Source organism: Elgaria multicarinata, chromosome 12 (assembly GCF_023053635.1).
Source record: "Elgaria multicarinata webbii isolate HBS135686 ecotype San Diego chromosome 12, rElgMul1.1.pri, whole genome shotgun sequence".
In the NCBI taxonomy this organism is placed as follows: domain Eukaryota; kingdom Metazoa; phylum Chordata; class Lepidosauria; order Squamata; family Anguidae; genus Elgaria; species Elgaria multicarinata.
In genome coordinates, this window is record NC_086182.1 from 22,521,147 (window position 1) to 22,545,819 (window position 24,673).

General features: G+C 43.5%; 1 protein-coding gene across 1 annotated transcript; it reads right to left on the reverse strand.

Annotated features, from left to right (window-relative positions):
* Positions 1 to 20,843: 20,843 nt before the first annotated feature.
* On the reverse strand, positions 20,844 to 23,782 carry C12H9orf57 (chromosome 12 C9orf57 homolog). The gene is made up of 3 exons (XM_063139277.1): positions 23,731 to 23,782; positions 22,438 to 22,560; positions 20,844 to 20,977 (listed from the first exon to the last, which is right to left on the reverse strand). The coding sequence occupies exons 1-3, from the start codon at positions 23,780 to 23,782 to the stop codon at positions 20,844 to 20,846; spliced, it is 309 nt and encodes a 102-aa protein (XP_062995347.1).
* Positions 23,783 to 24,673: the final 891 nt, after the last annotated feature.

Genomic DNA, 24,673 nt, shown 5'->3' on the forward strand with positions numbered 1-24,673 from the left:
CAGGTGCTCCACGGGATTTACAGCCTTCACCAATTTTATATCTTCGGCATCGTACACAGAAATATTGATGAGCTCCTAGGAAAGTAAGAATCAACACCCATTAAGTGTAAATGTGATCATTGACTTTAAAAGGTCTTTTTATGTCTCCTAGCAATAATAAATTTCAGGCAATGCTTGCCAAAAACGTTTACTAACTGTTACTAACAGGGACTGGCCAACAAGACCACATCACGCCAGTCCTTTTCCAGCTTCATTGGCTGCCAGTCCAGGTCCGGGCCCGATTCAAAGTGCTGGTATTAAAATTTAAAGCCCTAAACGGCTTGGGGCCAGGCTATCTGAAGGAACGCCTTCTCCCGTATGTACCTGCCCGGACCCTATGGCCATCCTCAGGGGTCCTTCTCCATGAGCCCCTGCCAAAGGAAGTGAGGCAGGTGGCTACCAGGAGGAGGCCCTTCTCTGCTGTGGCACCCCGGCTGTGGAATGAGCTCCCTAAGGAGGTTCACCTGACACCTACACTACATTCTTTCAGATGCCAGGTGAAGACCTTTTTATTCTCCCAGCATTTTAGCAGTCTATAAATAAATTTTAACTTGGTGTTTTAAATGTGTGATTTTGCATTGCTGCTGTTTTTATCTGGTTGAGCTTTTATATTGTATTTTATATTATGGTTTTATACTGTTGTTTTATACTTTGAATGGTTTTAATTTTTGTGAACCGCCCAGAGAGCTCTGGCTATTGGGCGGTATAGAAATGTAATAAATAAATAAATAAATAAATAAATAAATAAGATTGTAGCCAAAATGGATGCCAGAGAAACAGGAGGGAGAGAGCATGTCCTTCCAAGACAGGATCTACACTACTAAATTATAATTTTTTTTAATGGTATTGAGAATTGTTGGGGCTCATGACAAATTCCATATACTATTTCCAAATAGCTTTCAAGGTGTTATATCTGGCTTGGTGTAGATCTGGCCGAAGTTACCCCAGATTTGAGGAACAACAAAACAAAATCTTTAAGTTGAAAAAAGCTAAATGGAAGCAATGCCACCATGCCAGAAGAAGGCAGCATACTGAGAACAAGTATACATTTGAAAAAAATGCCATGAAAAAATATGCATATTTTAAAAATGCTCAGAAAAACACAATAATAAAAAACAGGGGGGGGAATACGTGTATAAAATGCACACCGTTGATTTGTACATTTGGAAAAATGACCATGAATATACATGCAGATTTTCATGCAAAGGTAAAAGAATGTCCACAAACTGATATGGAAGAAGCTTTGAACTAGAAGCTGGAGAGGTCACCAGGTTTGAGGGTTGCTAATTCACAGCTCCCTGATCAGAGCTGCCCAGACTTTTTCCCCATTCCACAAAATAGATATTCCTGCCCTCCAGTCTCTCCCTCCTTTGTGAAGTTTGGCCAAAAATTTGCTTTGGCAATTTCAGCCCTCCTCCTAAGGACACTCTTACATCTCTGTTTTAAGTGCACACGAATTTCCGCTTTGGAAATAAAACTTCTGGTTAGGGTCTTAAGCAGTGGATAGAGTTCTTTGTGCTTTTCAGTGAAAGAGAGGAGCTGTCTCTCCACTTAAGAGACACATCCCTTTAGTCTTTGAAGATATTTTCCATTAATCATAAGGACAGTCTTTCACCTTGTTGGTAGACTCTTAGGGCTCATCTACACTAAGCACTATGAAAGTGGTATATAAAAGGCAGGAGCCACACTACTGCTTTATAGTGGTACTGAAGTGCACTGACAAGTGTTGCAGCCTGTGACACATCTACACCAAGCAGGATATAACACTATTAAAGTGGTATGAATGTGGTATATGACATGTGTCAATGGGCCCCAACAGTTGTCAGTGCACTTCAATACTGCTGTAAAGCAGTAGTGTGGCTCCTGCCTTTTATATACCGCTTTCACAGTGGAATATCCTGCTTGGTGTAGATGAAGATTTGCAGAGTTGAAGATTAATGTTTAGAATCTTTCTTTTCTATTTCCTGCCTACCTGCCTGCCTGTCTTCCTTCTTTAACTTCTCCTTTTTTCATAATTATTTTGTCAGATTTCTCCAAAATGTTCATGCATTACCATTTTACAGTTAAATACTGTTTCTACCAATTTTGGAGTTGCCATAGAGAAAAGAGCTGAAGACTCCATAAAATGTTTGGGGATAATAGCTGGAGGAGCTTTCCTAAGAAGCTCATTGAACTACATTCCCCTTGTTGAGTTCACAGATTTCATTCCCACAGTTAACAACTCCCCTGATACTTAAGCAAATGTTATTTCCTGGAAATGCTAATACGAAAAAAAGAAGAAAAAAAAAGGTTCTCCCTTTCCCTCACACAGAGAAGCCCTCCAACCTTCCCCTTGTTTTGTTGACCTTCTGATGCTCACCCAGGACAGAACATAGAAGAACAGAGAAGCTGAGGAGCAGGAACGTATTCATCCTTTTCTTTCTGCTAGTGACCGATGGTCTGAAAAGAGGAACAAGGTCTAATCGCCAATACTGTAGATTGCCAAAGTGCAGAAAGGATTGCGTGGTCTATGATGCACCTTTCACACAGTCACTCTTGGAGGAAGTTGGGGATTATTTAAAGATATTGGGCCAGGAATTAAATCGAGGAGTATTTCATGTGTGCCTTCACATTAGAAATAGTTAATAATAATAATAAATCTTATCAGTAAATGGTATCATAAGAGGAGAACGTTCTATGCCCGGTTGGGTGCTAATACTATACACCACTAACCTCATGCCATTAATGTTGAGGAAAGGAACTCATTGTCCTTAAGAAACTCAGATGTATAGTGCTCAATTGCAGGGGCATATTATTCCTGACCCCCATCTTCACAAGATCAGGAAGAAAGCACATGGTTCTTATTCTCTGCAGATGAGGAAAGCAGGCTCTGCTCTGTCAGTGTTACACGGTGGAGCCAGATGTACCTAAAACTTGCCTTTTCAGTGTCAAAAATAACCACATACTTTGGTGTGTGTTTGCAAGGGGAGTTCAGGGTTCCAGCAAGTCAGAAAGCAGGCCAGACATGCCCCCCTCCAGATAGTTCCATTTATTGCACTTCTGCAATCTATGGGATTTCTCTAAGCATGTTGATCCTTTTATTTGGGGGTGAGGCTATATAGGGGTCATCATTCAGCCCCTTTCATTGTTGGATGGAGCATTAACATTTAGGGGGGGAAAGACATCCATGCGTGTGATATTACAGAAGCTCTCAAAATTAAAGCACCAGTTTTAAACATTACATTCCGTTACATGATCTTCTACAGCAAAAGGTTTAGATGCTTGGGGAGAGAATAGCAAGAGTTCTTATTTATTTATTTATTTATTTATTTATTACATTTCTATACCGCCCAATAGCCGGAGCTCTCTGGGCGGTTCACAAAGGTGGAATATGGTAGAGAAGAAAGGTCTCTGCTTTGGTGGCCAAGTTGCTGCTGCTGCTGCTTCGAAGCTTATCTTACACGTTGCAATAGTCACTGTTACAACAAACAGTTGTCGTAGAGCCAAATTCTTCACTGTATTGAGTAGTTCCACATGTATCTCTGTGGTTAGTGCACCCTTGTCCAATGAAATCCTCTATGAAACCTGTGGAAGAGGAGGAAACGATGCATGTTAATATATCCATATTTGCTTGATCACTCAACAGTTCTTTGTCAATACCACCCAGGAGACTGAATAGAAATTAGTAAATCATTGGACCAATTCATTGCTTTGCATATCAACTAGGAGATTACATTTTATAGATACAGGGTTCGATCCATGATTTGCCTTTTCCAAGAGGAAGAGTCATCTTGTGCCTGATTTTGGGGGATCCCCCTCTCCCTCATGCCAAAGCTCACCCCCTTCAACATGGCCTCCTTATTTTCTGCATACAATTTTCAGCAGGCTGGAGAGGCTCCCATCAGGAGAGGATGGCGAAGATGACTTCCACTTGCACAGTTGCTCCAGTATAAATCTGGATTCAACCTATAACAATTATTTATTGCTAATTTATTTAATGCATTTCTATATCAGCTTTCTGCCCAGGTCCTCAAGGTGTGTTTTTTCCCAATTTTAAAATGTTAAACCATCAAATGAACATAATCAAAACAAAGCCCACTTCAAATTGTTGTACATAATCCTGGGATGCATTTGCATCCCTTTGTCCCACATGACCTCAGTAGGGTGAAATCAGATGAGCGTTTTATTGCACATTCATTACTGGCCACTCATGGTTTTCCACAGGTCCTTTTGATGATGCCATCCACCTCCTGCACATTTCCCACCCATTCTGCTCATTTTCCTGTTGCAACAAAAGACACAAAAAATCTGACTTTTCCAGCTGTAGCAAAATGTGGCACCATTTACTGCTGTGTGCAGGAGAAGCAGCGGGATAAAAAATCCCCACTGAATGCCCCATGTGGTCATTGTTTACTTCCTCTTTCTTCCCTGTGTAAAGAAAGAGGATGTATTGTGGGACAGAAGCGGGGGGAAGCGAAGGTAGGGAAATGTGATTTCCCTCCAATCTGATGACACTCTTTAATAGGGCTGTGCACCGCCTCAGATCTGAACCCTAAATCTGAAATGGATTGGGGTGGTTTGGTCCCTTCCGAACCAGATCTGAGGTGGTTCTGGCGAAGGCTGAGGCAGTCTGAAGCTGAAGCCAATTGGCTCCAAAGCTTTGAGCCACCTCAGCGCTTCGGACCTGGCCCCGCCCCCAACCCCTACCCGTCTCCTTACCTGCTGCCTCCACCACCACTGCTATCTTTCTTCTGGCAGCTTCCAGTGCCACTGTCGGAAATGAAAGGGAGTAGGCCATGGCCTGCTTCAGGCCTTCAGCGTCCTCAAGTAGAAGCCACAGGACGCGAGCCAGTGGTGGCGGACGCAGGTAAGTGGGGAAGGGGGAGGGGGCTTATGCAGCTGGAACCCAGAAAACTCTAAGTCACCTCAGAGGGTCTGAATTTTGCCTCAGCTTCAGCCCCGAGGCGGATTGGGGGTCCCTGCACAGCCCTACTCTTTAACTCACTCTTCATGGGGCTGCCCTTGAGTGCTTTTGGGAGGGGGGAATCTGCTGCTAGTACAGAATACAAGAAACTAGGATTCTCTGTGGAGTAAAACAAAATAAACTGCATGGACTGCCTATTAGCTAAAAATGCCATGTGCAAAGTTTGGTTGTTGATGTAAAAAGCTCTAAACAACAGAGAACAGGGAGAGCTACCTGTCTTCCCGTATACACTTGGTCTGCCCATGTGGTCATCTGGGGAGCCCTTACTGATGTTATCACAGCCAAAGGAATGTCATATGGTAGCGGTACATAAGGGAGCCTTCTCAATGGTGGAACTCAGCATTTGGGACCCTCTTCTGCATGTGATCCAAGAGGCAGAAATGGTTGAAATTTGTAATGCCTCTTGAAAACACACCTATTTACATAGGCTTCTGATATTCTGTTATTGCTCTGATTTATCATAATGCCGATGTCATGTTATTCAAGGGTTCTTCATTCTTTATTTTTTCTTGTTCTTTATATTATAAAGTCATATTGGGTCTGTTCAGGTGACACTTCAGGCTCTGCATTTAGCAAAACTGTGGCTCTCTGGAGTTAGCACTAACTACAAGCCATGCTGTTGCACACAACCCTTCAAGCCACGGCTAGAGCCGCTAACCCTGCTGCAGACGGTCTGACTGTGGTTAGTGAGTGAGCAGGGTTTAGCAAAATGCATTTTACAAGACACCTAAGCCCTGCTGCTTAACCAAAAGCCTTAACCAGCAGGTTTAAGGTGTTTTCTGAACAGGCCCATTGTAACGTAAGCTCCTTAGGAATTTAAATATATATCGAGCAGTATAGAAATAATGCAAGTAAGGTAAGTAAATATATATGTGCATGTAGAAAGTACATAGATATAGATGTTCATCAGTGATGGAGGGGTCATTCTCATCTGGGCACAGCCAGGGATTCATTCGGAAACAAACGTACCTAAATAAGATATGAGTTTCTTGCATTTTTCTCCTGGTTCAGCTATACAGTAAGATGGGCCACTGGATAGACAGCCCAAACGTTTCTGATGTTTTTGGCATTGGTAGCAGGTAAGTGCTTCAGCTGTTGGGAAAGCAAGAATCAACATCCATGGCGTGTAAATGTAATTCCATCCCCTATAGAATTTCATTATACATTTCCTTCTAATATTAAGGCAATGAGTGCCACCAGGACTGTAATGAAATGAGGTGACAGGGAACCAGGAGGGAGGCATTAGTACAAAACCACAAGGTTTGAAGAACAACAAAATAAATATTTAAGGTTAAAACAAGGGGCAAAGGCACCACCCTAGAAGAAAACAGCCCAGTGAGACCAGTGGAGAGAGGATGACAGTATGGATGTAGAACAAAATCGTTTCAGTTTATTTTAAAACCAGAATTTATCCAGTTTGCACTACCTGGAAGTAAACTGGACCTGGATGCAATTGGTAGTTAATATCCATGTCCCACATACTCCTCCAATTTGCCCTTGTCTTGCTACTCACCCAGGACAGAACAGAGAAGAATGGAAACACTGAGGAACAGAAACTTATTCATATTTTTCTTCTCCTAGTAACTGATGATCTTAAAGACAACCGAGGTCTTGTCAGCAACACCGTAGAAATGCGGTGAAATGTGTCATCGATGAAGCTGCGTTTTGTTATATCACCTGTTGAACGCTCATTTGCAAGGACCAATCCAACAGGAAAAGGCAGATGACCCTCCCAGAACAATTCCCGGAGGGTGATTTGTTTTCCCCTTGAAACTAAACAAGGACTTGGTAATGACTTTGTCGTAAGCCACATGAGTAAGCAGCTCATTTTATAAATCTTATCGTCAATTGGCAGCCTAAGCACAGAACATCCAATAGCCAATTGAAGGTTTCAACTGAATGTTTGGTAGAGAAATTAATTATGCACGTATCACTAGCAAACCAGTAAGTAAATACAGATGGGATAGAAGTCAAGAAGGAAGATGTGCAAACCTACCAAAAACCAAGACAAGGCATGAGTTGACCTTCATGTAATTAGAACTGACTGGCTGAAAGAAAAGTAAGAATCAAACTTTAGAACAAAGGAATAGGTCAGCAAGGTATTTTTTTCTGTTGGAGGCCACATGTTGGACTAAGGATGGTCATTTTTAGGCTAGTTGGACTTCTCCAGAGCCAATGGCTTGGCTTGCATTTGTGATCCAATCTGTGGGTTTTCCACAGAACTCGTCTCAGATTTTGTTATTTTGTTTCCATTACGCAAATTGTGTGGCTGTGCAAATTCAGCATATTAGGTTTGCAATTTGCACAAACTAAGCTTCATATGGTTACGATTTGCACAAATTAAGCATATTATGGCTGCAATTTGCACAACTTAAGACTATTCCAGCCACAATTTGCAAAAAAAAAAAAAAAAAAAGGGAGGGCAAACAACAGATGAAAACTGTGCAAATTACACAAACTGCAGCTGAAATTTGCATAAATGTCAATTTAAGGGGAGGGGAACAAAGTCCATGAGCTGGCCCGACTTGATCTGCATTGAGTCAGGCCAACTTGTGTGAAAGTGAGCCAAAGTGCAGCGGACTAAGCTGATGAAAGCTCGGATAACTTCACCTCTTAGACAGGATCTTCCAACATCCCTACCGTGGTCAGGGCTGAATCCAGTGTTGGGTGAGTCATCCCTTTTCTATCTCTGCCACCCTCTTTTCTCTCTCTTTCTGCCAACTCTATAACAACTACAACTATATGGTTCAATGCCCTAGGCCACCACACGATAAATAAGCAAACCAACTTTGAGCCACAGTTTCTTTCTTTCTCGCACTCTCCTTACCCACGCAGCCAAGGGATCATTAATGATGATGTGCACTAGTGCAATTGCATATTAGCATTAATGTGGACTTGTGCTAATCCCTTCCAAGGTGAACCCCCCCTCTGGTACACATGTTCATAGAATCCTCACAACTCAGAAAATGTTGGTGCACTGCATAATCCTTAGGACGGATTCACAGAAATTTGAATTCATTTGATTCCATTGCAAATTTCTCCCCCATCTTTCATTTGTAGGCATTGGCTTATTTGTGTGTGTAGTGGGTTTCCCCCCCCCCCTTTCAGGTCAATTCCCATTTTGTGTGCAATAAATCTTTAACTGATGAAGTGGAGAGTACACCAAGAATTCCTCAAAAGCACTCAAGCAGAAGATCGTCCTGCCTGGCTGATAAGATCGTACAGGTTCATAACCGCAGATCTAAAGTGAGATATGGGCCTATCCAAATGCACATTTCACGTCCCCATGGAGTTGCATCCATACCTGCCAGCATCTCAGAGGCATTGTGCAAGGCATGTAACAAAATTTGGAAGATCTGAGCCCTTCTCCAGTTCTACAGTCTTCGTTCCTCTGTCAATTCATCAACTAAAGAGAGAAAACCAAAGATGAATAAAGTGCTGTTTGTCGGTTTGTCAGTCATTCTCTGCTCTTGTGGCCTGGGTGAGTACAAGAGTGACTGAGTTGTGGAGAGGCCTCAGGTTATTAAGGGTTGTTCTCTGGAAATTGCGCTTTCCCCCTTTACACATTTATGGCAGCTGCCATTAGTGTGGAAGGTGGAAATGAGCAATTTCCAGAGCCTTGGGGAATTGTGTGTTCCTCCCCTCTGTGCCAATGGGGCCTTCAAGATCCAATTAATGCCAGGATAACAGTTTAACCTTGTGTCAATAGGGCCCTTAAGGACTCCTTTGGCACAAGGGGGGAAACATGCAATTTCTTCCTTCCATGCTAATGGTGGCCACCATTGGCGCAAAAGGATGAAGTGATTGTGAGCAGCCGCCTAGCGCTTGCTGGAGCCTTGTGAGACCTCATGAGTGGTCGGTGGAGGTTCATGAAGTCTGGCTCGTGGGAACGAGTGCCAGCAGGGGTGGAGCAAATGCGTCCCCAACTCCACACAAGTGATTTGCCCATCCCTGTGTGAGCTGTAGCTATTACCCAGAATAAGTAGACATCTATGGTGCTGATCTTCATGCAAGTTCCTTGACTTATTCCTTGATGAAAGCACATGTTCTTTCCTTTCTCAACTCTCCAGTGTGCAACTGTGAGATTATGATGGAGGGCATCAAAATTATATTTTCACTAGAGATGGTTTCCCTTCCTTTCCTGCAGCTCAAGCTCTCAAATGCCATGTATGTGCGAAGTATAAACCTGGCGTAGGCTGTCTTGAAGGAGAGGGGGTCTGTGAAGCTGGCATTGGACAGAAGTGCATTTACACCCAATACTTTTTTAGTAAGTGTGTCCCCAAATGAACATTGCTCTGCATTCAGTTTGACATAGCGGCTGTCCTGCTTATCTGAGTATTTCTATGGTGTTAATATCATAATATCCATTAGAAACCTCCATGATCTTTATGTCAGTTTAACTAGTATTGCAAATCCTTAGGATTTTAATCATTTGAATGCTTCTCTTATTTATTTAATCGCATGGTGTGTGTGTGTTTGTGTGTGTGTGTGTGTGTGTGCATGTTTGTGTGTGTTGTCTTGTTTTTCATGCTTCTTTGCTTTTTCAAATGCTTTTGTTGTGCATCACCCCAGGCAACTGGTAGGTACATGTTAATAAATACTGTGATGTCTGTCTTAGAAATGCCCCTTCCCCTTCACCTTCTCCACTACACAGGTGTTCCCCTGTCCCCATATGCAGAAAACTTCTTCACTTAGCACATAGTTAAACTATGGAATTTGTTATCACAAAATGTAGCGAAGTCTGCCAGTCCTGATCTCTCTATGCTATCTCCAGAATCACAGGCAGTATGCCTACATGCACCCGTTGCTGGGGAACATGGGTGGGAGGATGCTGAAAATGGAAAAGCTGGAGCACCTCCCTAGAAATGCCTGCCTGGCACCTGCATTATGCTCTTTTCCATGTCAGTTGAAGGCCTTCTCTATTTTCACAGGCTTTTCAATATTCAATATTTGTTTCATACTTTATAGGTCCATTGTACTGATGATGTTATTCTCTGCAGTTGATTTTATTCTCTTGCTGGTTCTAGTCCACTTTAGGTTTGTTCATTTGGTTGCTTTTCTTGCATTCTTTCTGCCCTTTTGCATGTTGTGTTTTTTCTTTTCTTTCCTCATAAACCTCCCAGAAAATGTTAGCTGTTGGGCTGAATAGGAATATCGAAAATCAAATACATAAAAAATATTGAATAATACTAATGTGCCTGTTTTACTCTTCCAACAGAAAATGTTTCTCCTGGCTCAAAATGCAGCGAACCAGGTGATTAGTGCAATGCTTTTTGTGGCGGAGAAGGGGGGGATAATGAGACGAGACAAGTATATATGGTGAAAAATCCTATTCACATTTATTAAAGATCTGCAAAGGGAGACTGGGCAAGACCTGTTCTACACCAGCAACTATACTAGGCATTGAAACAGGCAAAAACAGCCTATGTCTGATCAGTGGCTTCCGACGATCGCCACCCTCAGGCCGTACCCCTTTTGGGGAGTGGGGCTTCCCTGGGGGCTATGAAGCACTGAGTGGAGTGAGATGAGTTGGCTAACAGGTAAGCCCTATCCCCCCACTGGGGCCGCACAACCCCCAGCAGAAGACCTCAGGCATTGCCGGTCACCAGAACAGTGCCACAGAATGATCACCATCCCTTTCCTGTAAGCGTGCCTGCCCCTATCTGCCTAAAGAATTGTGACCAAATTAACATGTCACTTAAATAGAAGACTTTTCTACTTTTTAACACAAGAGACTATCTCTTCCCTTTTTTTGGACCAAATTAACCTGTCATTGAAATAGAAGACTTTCCTAAGACGCCCTCTCCTGACTTACAGTGTGAAGTAGGAAAAAAGACATATAGCCCAGGCCAAACAGTTTGCCAGTCCTGATCTCTCTATGCTATCTCCAGGACCATGGGCAATATACCTATATGGACTCATTGCTGGGGAACATGGGTGGGAGGATGCTGAGAATAGAAAAGCTGGAGCACCTTCCCAGAGATGCCTACCTGGCATCTACATTATGCTCTTTTCCATGTTAGTTGAAGGCCTTTTCTAGGGCTGTGTACGGTCCCCCGATTTGCCTTGGAGACCATTTTGGAGCCCCCAAAACAGCCCCAATTTGACCCGGGGTGCTTCAGGGGTTGCCCACCTCACCTCAGTGCTGAAGCTGAAGCAAGATTAAAGCCCCACAAGGTGACTCAGCCTTGTGAGTCCCTGGGTACCAGCTGCACAGCCGGTAACTAGGAAAGCCGGTAGCAAAGCCGGCCATGAGTAGCAAGGCCAGTATCATGGCCACTGCTCTTTCTGCTCACCTGCTGCTGCATTGCTGCCACCTCATTCCTGCTACCATTGCTGCTCACCACCACTTTCCTGCTGCCACCACGTCACCATCGCTGCCTGCCACATCGCCACTGCCATCGCCGCCGCCGCATCACCCGCCGTGACCAGGAAATGTGGCACTCCTGAGAACCAGGTCACGATTTCAAGGTATCGTGGGGGCTATGTTTAGTACCTCTATGGCCATAGTTTGTGGCCATAGAGGTACTAAACATGTGGTGGCAGTGGCATGTGGCAATGATAGTGGCAATGCAGTAGCAGCAATGCATAGCAGGTGAGCAAGGAAAGCAGGATTAAGGAGGTGAGTCCAATGAACTCACAACAGGTCTTGTGCCGGCTTTCCCAGGACAGTAGGAGGGAGGCCCAGCAACACTCTGAAGTGGCCCGAGGTGCCCCGAAGCTTCAATACCGATCATCTTCAGTTTCGGGGTTCCTTGGGCTCACCCAGAACTGATTCAGAACTGAAAAGAGGCAGGCACAGTCCAAGCCTTTTCTGTTTTCACAGGCTTTTCAATATTTGTTTCATACTTTTTAGGTCCGTTGTACTGATGTTATTCTCTGCAGTTGATTTTATTTTCCTGCTGGTCCTAGCCTACTTTAGGTCTGTTCGTTTGGTTGCTTGTTTGCATTCTTGCTGCCCTTTTGCATGTTGTGTTTTTACTTTTCTTTCCTCATAGACCTCCCAGAAAACATTAGATGTTGTACTGAATAGGAATATCGAAAATCAAATACATAAAAAGTGTTGAATTATACTAATGCGCCTGTTTTACTCTTCCAGCAGGAAGTGATTCTTCTGTCTCCACATGCAGCAAACCAGGTGATTAGTGCAATGCTGTTTGTGGGAGAGACAGGGGGGAAATAATGAGAAGGGACAAGTATATATGGTGTAAAATTCGGTCCACATTTATTGAAGTTCTGCTAAGGGAGCCTGGGCAAGCCTTAACCTATGCCACCAACTATGCTACACATTGTATCAAGTGAAAACATTCTATGTCTGATGAATGGTGTCTGATGATCACCACCCTCAGGTAACACCCCTTTTGGGGAGGGGAGGTCTTCTGGTGTCACTCCCCTCCCCCACCCCAGAGCTGTGAAACATTGAGTGGAGTGAGGTGAGTTGGCCTCACAGGTAAGCCCTAACCTTCCTCTGGGACTGCACAACCCCCAATGGAAGGCCTCAGGCATTACCTGTCACCAGAACAGTGCCACAGAATGGTCACCATCCCTTTCCTGTAAGCGTGCCTGCCTCTATCTGCCTAAAGAATTGTGACCATAATTAACCTGTCTCTGAAATAGAAGACTTGACTAAGACAAACTCTCCCGACTCACAGTGTGAAGTAGGCAAAAAGACATATAGCCCAGGCCATACAGGTTGCCAGTCCTGATGGCTCTATACTATCTCCAGGACCATGGGCAGTATGCCTATATGGACCCATTGCTGGGGAACATGGGTGGGAGGATGCTGAGAATGGAAAAGCTGGAACACCTTCCCAGAGATGCCTACCTGGCATCTGCATTATGCTCTTTTCCATGTTAGTTGAAGGCCTTCTCTATTTTCACAGGCTTTTCAATGTTTAATATTTGTTTCATAATTTTTAGGTCTGTTGTACTGAGATTCTTCTTTGCAGATGATTTTATTCTCCTGCTGGTTCTATCCCACTTTAGGTCTGTTCGTTTTCTTGCTTGCTTGCCTTCTTGCTGCCCTTTTGCATATTGCATTTTTACTTTTCTTTCGTCATAAACCCCCCAGAAAACATTAGATGTTGGACTGAATAAGAATATCAAAAGTCAAATACATTAAAAAAAATTGAATAATACTAATGTGCCTCTTCTACTCTTCCAACAGGAAGCGATCCTCCTGAATCCCCATGCAGCAAACCAGGTGATTAGTGCAATGCTATTTGCAGGAGAGAAGGGTGGAAAATAACAACACAGTACAAGTATATATGGTGTAAAATCCAAGCCACATTTATTAAAGATCTGCAAAGGGAGACTTGGCAAGCCCTATTCTAAACCTGCAACAATGCTACACATCGCATCAAGTGAAAACATCCTATGTCTGATGAGTGGTGTTTGATGATAGCCACCCTCAGGCCATACCCCTTTTGGAGAGGGGAGGCCTTCCTATGTCACTTCCCCCTGGGGCCACAAAACACTGAGTGGAGTGAGGTGACTTGACCTCACAGGTAAGTCATCTCCCCCCACTGGGGCCGCACAACCCCCAGCAGAAGACCTCAGGCATTGCCGGTCACCAGAACAGTGCCACAGAATGATCACCATCCCTTTCCTGTAAGCGTGCCTGCCCCTATCTGCTTAAAGTATTGTGACCAAATTAACATGTTTGCTGCAGATACAACAGGGAAAAAGAACGCAAAGAAGTCTTTTGACTGCTTCAGTTGGACTTTTTGGTCGTTCATGTTATTCTGTTATATCAGCTCATGGAAAAGGATCGGCAGATCCGAAACGTCGAGCCTTTATTCAAAAAGTCTTGTAACAACAATACATTTTTAAATGTTTGAGACATCTGTACAAAGAGATTAAAACTTTTCTACTTTTTAACACAAGAGACTATTTCTTCCCTTTTTTTGGACCAAATTAACCTGTCATTGAAATAGAAGACTTTCCTAAGACACCCTCTCCTGACTTACAGTGTGAAGTAGGAAAAAAGACATATAGCCCAGGCCAAACAGTCTGCCAGTCCTGATCTCTCTACGCTATCTCCAGGACCATAGGCAATATGCCTACATGGACCCATTGCTGGGGAACATGGGTGGGACGATGCTGAAAATTAAAAAGAGCTGGAACACCTCCCCGGGGATGCTTGCCTGCCACCTACATTATGCTCGCTTCCATGTCAGTTGAAGGCCTTCTCTATTTTTACAGGCTTTTCCATATTCAATATTTGTTTCATACTTTTTAGGTCCATTTTACTGATGTTATTCTCTGCAGTTGATTTTATTCTCCTGCTGGTCCTATCCCACTTTAGGTCTGTTCGTTTGGTTACTTGTTTGCATTCTTGCTGCCCTTTGGCATGTTGTGTTTTTACTTTTCTTTCCTCATGAGCCTCCCAGAAAACATTAGATGTTGGACTGAATAGGAATATCGAAAATCAAATACATAAAAAATATTGAATAATACTAATGTGTCTCTTTTACTCTTCCAACAGGAAGCGATTCTTCTCGCAACCCATGCATCAAACCAGGTGATTAGTGCAATGTTATTTGCAGGAGAGAAGGGTGGGAAATAACAACACAGTACAAGTATATATGGTGTAAAATCCAGACCACATTTATTAAAGATCTGCAAAGGGAGCCTGGGCAAGCCCTAATCCATGCCAACAATTATGCTAGGAGTTGTGTTGGGTGAAAACAACCTACTGTATGTCTGATGTGTGGCATTTGATGATCACCACTGTCAGACCATAACCTTTTTGGGGAGGGGAAGCCTTCCTGTGTCACTCCCACCCCCCAGAGCTGTGAAACATGGGTGGTGTGAGTTGAGTTGGCCTCACAGGTAAGCCCTATCCCCCCACTGGGGCTGCACAACCCTCAGCGGAAGGCCTCAGGTGTTACCTGTCACCAGAACAGTGCCACAGAATGGTCACCATCCTTTTCCTCTGAGCGTGCCCGCCACTACCTCCCTAAGGAATTATGACCAAAATAGAAGACTTTCGTAAGACACCCTCTCCTGACTTACAGTGTGAAGTAGGCAAAAAGACACATAGCCTGGCCCAATCAGACTATGAGCCAAAAATTCCTACTCTGCCCCCCAAAAGGCAACCAGATGTAACCCACACTACATACAAGGAGGGGAGGACGGAGCTGCAATTGAGAAGATGCTGGAGTCTGATCAGTCTTGCCTAATAAAGGCTGTGCCTCCCCAGCCCAACCAGTAGTGCCACCGGATCTCCGCCTCATGGTGATCGGATAGGTCTAACCTCCCCCCTCTGCCTATAACTCTCTCACACACACATCCATGTGCACAGAACTTGGGGAAGGGCATTTTTTGTGAAATCTCCAGAAAGGTTTGGCTCTTGGCAGTATAGACATGGACGGTATAGGAATATCGAAAATCAAATGCATAAACATGAATGTACAATGCTAGTGTGCTTGTTTTTATTCTTCCAACAGTAAACTCCCAAAATACCGTGACTCGGGGGTGTACAAAGCCAGGTTCTTGGTGCAATATGGTTTTTGAGACGGAAAACATAGCTATAAGTACAACATGCTGCAATTATAAAGACTTTTGCAGGTTTCAAGTGAACTTTCCTTTAATACATCGAAGAAGGAAATAGGAAGACATTTGGGGATTTGTAGCACCCCTAATCTCACAGCTGAGGCCTGGAAGTATACACTACAGAAGTATCTTTCCTCCCTTCTCTTTGATGCATGATTTTACTTACTGTAAATTGTTCCACACTGTCTTCTGAACCAGTCTGTTAGTGCACTTCCTATCAGATTTTTGTTGTTGTTTGAACTTAAGAACTCTAATAAAATGGCTAGACACATTCAAATCTGGGCCTGTGTTTAAAATACCTGCAACTGGAACATATTCAGCTAATCAGCAACATTTTACTACTGAGAAAGGAAGTCATTTCTCTCTCTGTGTGTGTGTGTGTGTGTGTGGTTGGTGTGTGGTTTCTGGTTGAGTGGTTTAAGGGAAACTAGTTTCCCCAACTGCAAATGCTCACACATTATAAACATTTTCAAAAAGTGATGCTCAACATCTCCCCAGAGACAAGATAGGGAGGAATTTTATCTGTCAGTGGTTCTCAACCATTTCTACCTTACATTTCCCATTCACATTATGAAAGTTAGGGCTGTGCTCTGCTTCTCCTCGGACCGGAGAAGCAGAAGTGGATTGGGGTGCTTTGCCTCCCGTTAAGGCGGAGGTGAAGAGGATCGGGATAGCAGCGGAGCGGATCGAGGTGAAGGTGGATCCTTCGCCTTGATCTGGGGCTCTGCAAAAAAGGTATGGGAACTTTACTTGGCCCTGCCGCTGCCGCCTGTGTGGCGACAGCGGCAGAGCCAGGTAAGGGGGCAAGGGGGAGGGGGGTCTTACCTGCATCCGTCCGCAGCCCCGTGGCTGCTTCAATTGAGTCCTAGGGCTCAGTTGAAGCAGCTGTGGGGCTGCGGACGGACACAGGTAAGGGGAAGGAAGGAGGGGGTGGTTACCTGGCCCTGCCACCACCGCAGCCTGTGCGGTGATGGTGGCAGAGTCAGGCAAGGGGGAGGGGGCTCTTACCTGCATCCGTCCGTGGCTCCGCAGCTGCTTCAACTGAGCCCGAGGACTCAAACATGAAGACCAGGCTGCACAGGTAAGGGGGAGGAAAGAGGGGGTGGTTACCAGATCCAGGCAAGGGGGAGGGGGCTCTTACCTGCATATGTCCACGGCCCCGCAGCTGCTTCAACTGAGCCTGAGGACTCAAACAGGAAGACCAGGCCATAGACCCTAGGCGGATCAAGGTCGGGTGGAGTGGGCCCAATCTGCAATTTGCAATTTGCAGGGGCGGAGCAGGGGGTCCGTGCAGAGACCTAATGAAAGTAGCTGAGTTGAACGTGGGCCTGGCTCAGTTCAGATGAAACATGCTAGAGCTGGTTTGCTGATACAGCTGCAGACATTTTTGGATCCTCCTGGGGCTATAGAGGCCATCATGAGAAGAGCCTGCACTTCAGGGTTTAGCACTATGTCAATGTGCAACATTTTCCCTTTCTATCCCCTTTGTTATCATCTTTAGTATGAGACTTTAAGGTTTTCTTAGTAGTCACCCCAACTTGAGATATGCTCTGATCAGTTCCTTTTATCCCCTAGGCTGGAAGAAAACACTACTCATTGTGTGTTGAGGGGAATTGTTGTCAACAGTCAAAACTTACTCAGGAATATAAAATGCCTAGGATGGAACGATATTGTCATCATAGTCACCTCTTCCTCCTCCTCCTTAGACACAGCAGCAGGTTGTATGTATTCATGAAGATCCCTATAATATTTATTTTTTATTGCATTTTTATCCCACCTTTTTTCCTGTAAGGAACCCAAGGCGCAATACATAATCCTCCTCCTCTCCACTTTATCCTCACAGCCACAAACCTGTGAGGTGGGTTAAGCTGAGAGTCTGTGACTAGTCCAATGTCACCCAGTGGGTTTCTGTGGCTGAGCGGGGACTAGAACCAGGATCTCCCGACTCCCAGTCTGACACTCTAGCCACTACACCACAGTGGCACAGTATATGTCAATATACTAACATATACTTCTTAGGAGGAGAAAGATGTTTTGTACTTTACTCTTCAAATAATAAGATTTTATTGGAAAAGGAATCAAACACAGAATTCCAAAAGGATACCATATCCATACCCGAAGAAAACACATGGGTCTAACCATCTAGTTCTGCTCCTGAAATATATATTTTTGCCATTGGGCTTGATACAGACTTAGTTATGCTTAGAGTAGACTTTGTGATTCACTTGCTACATTGATTTCATGACTCACATCATTGGTTAATATTTTCTGTTGTTCAGCTTGCATAATCCCCTTCTAGGGGCTACTTTTGTTGTTTATTCAGTCGCTTCCGACTCTTCGTGACTTCATGGACCAGCCCACGCCAGAGCTTTCTGTCGGCTGTCGCCACCCCTAGCTCCCCCAGGGTCAAGTCTGTCACCTCCAGAATATCATCCATCCATCTTGCCCTTGGTCGGCCCCTCTTCCTTTTGCCTTCCACTTTCCCTAGCATCAGCCTCTTCTCCAGGGTATCCTGTCTTCTCATTATGTGGCCAAAGTACTTCAGTTTTGCCTTTAAGATCATTCCCTCAAGTGAGCAGTCTGGCTTTATTTCCTGGAGTATGGACTGGTTTGATCTTCTTGCAGTCCAAGGCACTCTTGGAATTTTCCTCCAACACCACAGTTCAAAAGCATCTATCTTCCTTCGCTCAGCTTTCCTTATGGTCCAGCTCTCACAGCCATAGGTTACTACGGGGAATACCATTGCTTTAACTATGCGGACCTTTGTTGTCAGTGTGGTGTCTCTGCTCTTAACTCTTAACTATCTAGGCTTATAAATAACATGAAATTCTGACAAAGGTATAGCCATTTTAAAAGAAAAAAAATTCCCCTGATACTCAATGGGAGGTATAAAGTCTTAAATTTCTGACTCATAACTTGGGTTTGATCTCCAAGTCAAAGTGTACAGTCACCATTTTGATCTAGAGCCCTGATTTTTCCAAGTACCAGTCAAATTAGATTCTTTTTGATTTCCAAGATAAAAAAACAACAACCCACATACACAAAGAGATGGTGGTATATTGATAGAAAATGGATGCAGAATATCTATGCAATGAAAGCTCACACTGCTTTCCAGCTAATCTAGCTCACATAGGTGGGTGTCTTTCAGGGCCCCTACAATAGATAGATTGTATAATAATACAATCTATCTTGAACTTATAAGCATCTCTCCCCAAGCTGAGAAGGTGACAGGCCAGATTTAGGAGAAGGGAGCGAGCGAGCTCATAAGAGTGGGAGACAACCTTGTGACCCTTATCTTCATTTCAGACAGCTGGTTAAAACAACTTCAAGGTAAAAGCTGTAGATTTGCTAGCCTGTGTGAAAGGCCTGTCCTATTAACTATGAAGCTGCCACTTAAGCAAAATTAATTACACAAGTCTACTACTAGCATTTAGAAACTCCTTGAAGCCCACATTTTCACTATTAAACCAACTCAATACAGCTTCTGAATTGGTCTGATTCAAATAGGGCTATTTTTCCAAATTAGTTACTTGGGATCTGAGTTGATTCTTCTGGTCAGGGCACACCTTTATTCATTATGGTATTATGAAAGGATAATTATCAAGTACACATCAATTTGTAATTTTACAACTGAGATGATATGGAATTTGACTCTATAATGTAATTGGTTTGCAGTGGTATCCTCTTTTCAGTGACCAGCCGCAAGTCAAGCGTTCCACTAAATGGTTTTATTGCTTTAGGGTTTTATGGTCAATTACTTGGCCATAAATCTCTGGCCAAGAATGCAGGAGGGAGTTGCTGCTGTTTTAAGAACAGCCCAGTCTTTTAAACGGAGTCCAAGAGTTCTTAGCCAGAGGCACGTTCTGCAGCGTAAGCCTACCGGTCCGGGTCAAAGCACCAAAACAGAGGGTGTGGGCGTCAAGGAGCCAGGCGTAAGTGAAGGTCCAGTCCAGTCCAAAATCAATAGCTGAGTCAGTCATCCAGAGTCCCAGGAATACACGTTCAAGCGGAGTCAATCAAGCCGGTCCAGGTCAGCAATCCAGAGTCACAAGGCAAGGCGTTAGGGCACAGTAGCAACCGGAAGAACGAAAGGTGTTTGCTACACCAGACCAGCGGTCAGATTCTCCCTTTTCAACCCCTGCCAGCATGACCCCACCCAGATCCCAGCTGTGCCTCATTCTTCCACCTTTTGACCCAAACCCCTCCTACAGTTCAGCGTCTTTTCCCTGCCTGTTCTGCAGGCGCACACTTCACCTCACCACCTGCATTTGTTCTGCCCTTCTCCTTCGTCTCCTTTCGCGGGGGCTGGGTGGTCGAACCACCTCCGTCTCTGACTCAGCCTCAGGAGCGACAGGCAGAGGAAGCAACTGACTCGCCTGTGGCTCCTCCACGGGACCTGCATTCTCCTCCATGGAAAGACTCCCTACCAACTGTGCACTGGTCTCTGCTCTGGCTGTGGGGGAGGAAACACCCTCTGCTTCTTGTAAGTTTGCCTCCTCCTCATCTGAGGAGGCTTCCTCAGGTGCAATCCTAACACCTCTACAACTTTTAATTGCATGAAATAATTATCTTTGAGTGCTTTTTGATATTAATAAACAGTTCTTAAACAATTGTATTTGGTTGATGACAGCATTTTATTGATAGCCATGTGTGCCTGTGTTTGGCATTTGACAGAATATGGTGGATGAAAGGCAAGGTTATTGGATGTTTGTCAATTGTTGACAAGCTGACAGATTGATAGCTGACATTAAAAGATGACACATGGAAGAACCAAACATGGTTGAAGACATAAAATGTTATTTTTTGCGACTGAGGTTCATAATCAAAATCTAAATTTTGAACTGTTGAAGTTCAACAGTTCAGGGGTAACACCGACATTTCGTTTGATGAGAACTATCAGTTCTCATCAGGTGGCCTGGTTTGTTTCATTGATCTAAATTGCTTCTAGTACTATGCCCAAATTAAAAGACTAATTCCCTGATCCTAATTAAGCAATCCAGTAGCAAGTATTGGAGGGAGCTGGAAGGAGAATGATAGCATATGCACAGGATTAAAATTACCCCTCCTCTCAGGGACATAGATTGGAATGGAAGAAGAATCCATGCATGTGATATTATATTAGCCATCAAATTTGAAGTGCCGGTTTTAAAATCGACAGCCTCTAAGATTATTTTCTTCAGCAAAGCTGCTCAAAGCAAATAGCAAGAGGTCTTGGAAATTTGTATATAGTAGAGAAGTAAGGTCTGCTGCTTTGGTGGTCAAGTTGACACAGCTTTGAAGCTTACTATATGCTGTTGCAGTAATCATGGCTGTTACAACAATTTGTTGTAAAACTGCCTAATTCTTCACTGAATTGAGTAGATCCACATACTTCATTTAGCTGAGTGCACCCTTGCCCAATGAAATGCTGTAAGTTACCTGTGGCAGAGGAGACAAGGAAGCATATTAATATATCCATATTTGCTTGGTCACTCAACAGATCTTTGTCAATACCTCCCAGGAGACTGAATTAATATAAATTAGTAAATTAATATGCACTGGATTAATTTATTGCTTTACTTACCAATCAGGAGAATGGATTGTATATATATATAGAGAGAGAGATCCAAGGGGCAGAAATGGGTAAAGTTTTTAATGACTCTTGAAAACACACTAATTTACACAGACTTTTAATACCCAGTTACTGTTCTCTATTATTGTAATACTGATGTAATGTTTTTTTTTAAAAAAAATGTTCTTAACTGTTTTTAATGATTTATTATTTTGTGTTTTTTTTTATTTTGTACTGTCATATCTTAAAATAAACTACCCTGGAATTTTAATATATTGTGCAGTATAAAAATATTGTAAGTAAGCAAATATGTGTTGGTGTGTATTTATGTAGATATGTGTGTTCATCAATGCCAGAGGGGTTGTTGTTGTTATTATTATTATTATTATTAATATTATTATTTCTATACCACCCCATAGCCAAGGTCTCTGGGCGGTTTACAAAAATTTAAACATTAAAAATGGATATACAAAATTTTAAAGCATAAAAGCATAAAAACAGACAACATACAAAGAAAATATATATTTTAAAACAACTTTGAACTCTCAGCCAGGCCTAAGATAGATCTGGGGTAGGGTGACCAACTGTCAGGATTTCCCCGGATTTGTCCTGGTTTTTGTTCTTTCCATAGTGTCAGGGGGGATTTTCTATAATTTTCAATAATGTCCTGGAATGACACACCTTCCCCTTTAAGGCTGCCATTAGCATGGCAGGAGGGAATGACATGCTTTCTTGAGGCACATCATTCCCCCCCCCCCCGAGCTCCAATTGAGGTCTTAAAGGGGAAAGTGGGTCATTCGTGGACATTATAGAAAAGGCCGCAATTGGAGTGGATGGTGGTGGTGCAGAATGAAATCCTTTCCCCTCCTCCACTCTAATCGGGTTCTTTAAGGTGGCGGGGGAATAATGTACTTTCTGCAGGACTCAGAAAGCTGCTTCCCCACACACACACACTAGGTGTCCTCTTTTCTGGTTTCCCAAATATGGTCACCCTAATCTGGGGTCAATTAAAAAAACTTAACATATGCTGTTAAATGCCTGGGAGAAGAGAAAAGTCTTGGCGCTGAAAAGATAATAATGTTGGCACCAAGTGGGCCTCGTTGGGGAGATCATTCCATAATTGGGGGGGGGGCATGGATAAGGCCCTTTTCCTTGTTGCCATTCTCTGAGCTTCCCTCAGAGTAGGCACCCAAAGGAGGACCTTAAATGTTGAGCGTAGTGTATGGGTAGGTTCATGTTGCGAGAGGTGTTCTGTCAGGAGTTGTGGTCCCAAGCAATGTAATTCTCATCCACTCTCAGCCAGGCATTCATTTAGAAACAAACATACCTCGGAAAGATGTGATTGTCTTGCACTGTTGTCCTGGTTCAGCTGTACAATACTTTAGGCCAGGGGATTTACAGCCAACACCTATTTTATAATTACTGCATTGATAGCAGGTACGTGCTTCAGCTGTTGGGAAAGCAAGAATCAACATCCAGAGAGTGTAAATGTAATTCCATCCACTACAGAATTTCACTATATTTGTCCTTCTAATATTTAGCTCAAGCAGTTTCTGCCAACAGGATTGTAGCCAAATGGGGTGGGGCAAAGAAACAAGATGGGTGCTATCAGAACACTGCAGGGAACCCCAAGATTTGAATGCCACCACCTCAGAAGAAAATATACCATTGAAACCTAAGCATGTTCAGTAGCCTTAGAAGCTGGTTGTTTAGGGAGAGGGTGTCATGGAAGGCAGTGGAGGGAGGGGAAATGACATCAACAGTAATGATAGAAAAGGCATTTGTTTCAGGTCATTTTTAAACCAAAATTTACCAATTTTGCCATTTCTGGAAGTAAGGCAGACCTGAATGCAACCTGCTGTTAAAATCCACACATTTACAAGGTTGCAATTTATTGATGCCGCACAAGAAAATTGTTAGAAAAAGTATGTACTTGACAAATAAGCCATGAAAAATGTGCAGATTTCAATAACGCACTTTAATAGAGGGGAGAATCGAGGTGCACATTGGGAGAAATCACTGTGAAAATCCATGTAAGTTTTCATGCAAAGAGACAACAGCGCTCACAATCTGATATGGAACAAGTTTTAAAATGGAAGTCGGAGAACTTCAACAAGCTCATGTTTTGTTTATTCACCTAATCAAAGCTGCCTGGACAAGATTTTTCTCCCGTTCTCCAAAAGTGACAGAACGCCCTGCAGTTTTACCTTTCAAATGCTATAATTGAGCCTATAATTTATTCTCACAGCTTCAGCCCTGCTCATTTTGTCATCTTTTCAGCTCTGTTTTTCACCCCCTGAATCGCACGAGAGAGGGCCCTCCAGAGGGTGGGTGCTGCCACAGAGAAGGCCCGCCACTGAGGATCTTCATGGTGGTATTTTGTTTGCCTCAGAATGGCCAGTAAGGCATCCTCTGGAGGTCATAGTTGTTGTTTGGGTGTATATAAGGGAAGGCAGTCTGCTAGGTATCCTGGTCCCAAGTTGTTTAGGGCTTTATACGATAACAATATAACCTTGAATGTGGCTCACTAGCTAATATTAAACAAAGGTTCTGTCTTTCCCTCATGCAGAGACACCCCACCCCACCCTTCCCCTTCTTTGGTCTATTTTCTGTTACTCACCCAGGACAGAGCAGAGAAGAATGGAGATACTGAGGAGCAGAAACTTATTCATCTTCTCCTAGTAACTGATGAACTTAAAGACAAATGAGGTTTTGTTGGCAACACTGTAGACTGTTGGAGCACAGAAGGGACTGTGTGGTCTAGGATATACCATTCACCAGGTCAGTCTTGGAGAAAGTTGATGATTTAAATATCTTGAGCCAGAAAGCCAGTCATGGTACATTTCATGTGAGCCTTCACATTAGAAATAGTCAGTCATGTAAATCTTATCAGCAAATGGCAATCTAAGAGCAGAACTTCCTATGCCTAAGAGCAGAATGTTCTATGCCCAACTGAAGGATTTAGTTTAATGCTTGGAAGTCAAATGAATGAGCCCTCACTAATGACCCAGAGCTTAAAGGAAGTTGGGATTGAGCCCAAGAAGGAAAATCACCAAACACAGACACATCCATGGGAGGAGGTATGACTTGGCCTTCATGCATGTGCCAACTGATGTTGGAGATTCTGTTCTCTAATGAGGTCAAAATTGCTTCCTTCATTTGTCACTTTATATGGCTGATGTGACTTAGGAGATAGATATAGATAACTACAAACTTACCATCCCATAACCCACTATGCTTTTTGTGTGTATGAATGATCAGTGGGCAGGTTCTCTATAAGTAATGTATGTATGTATTATTGCATTTATATCCCACCTTTTCTTCCTCCAAGGAACCCAAGACGGTGTACATAATCCTCCTCGTCTCCATTTTATCCTCACAACAACCACAACCCTATGAGGTAGGTTGGGCTGAGAGTCTGTGACTGGCCCAAAGTCACCCAGTGGGTTTCCATGGCTGAGTGGGGACTAGAACACAGATCTCCTGACTCCCAGTCCGACACTTTAGCCACTACACCACACTGGCTCTCCTTATAATGTTTGAGATCCCTGGGGGAGATCTAC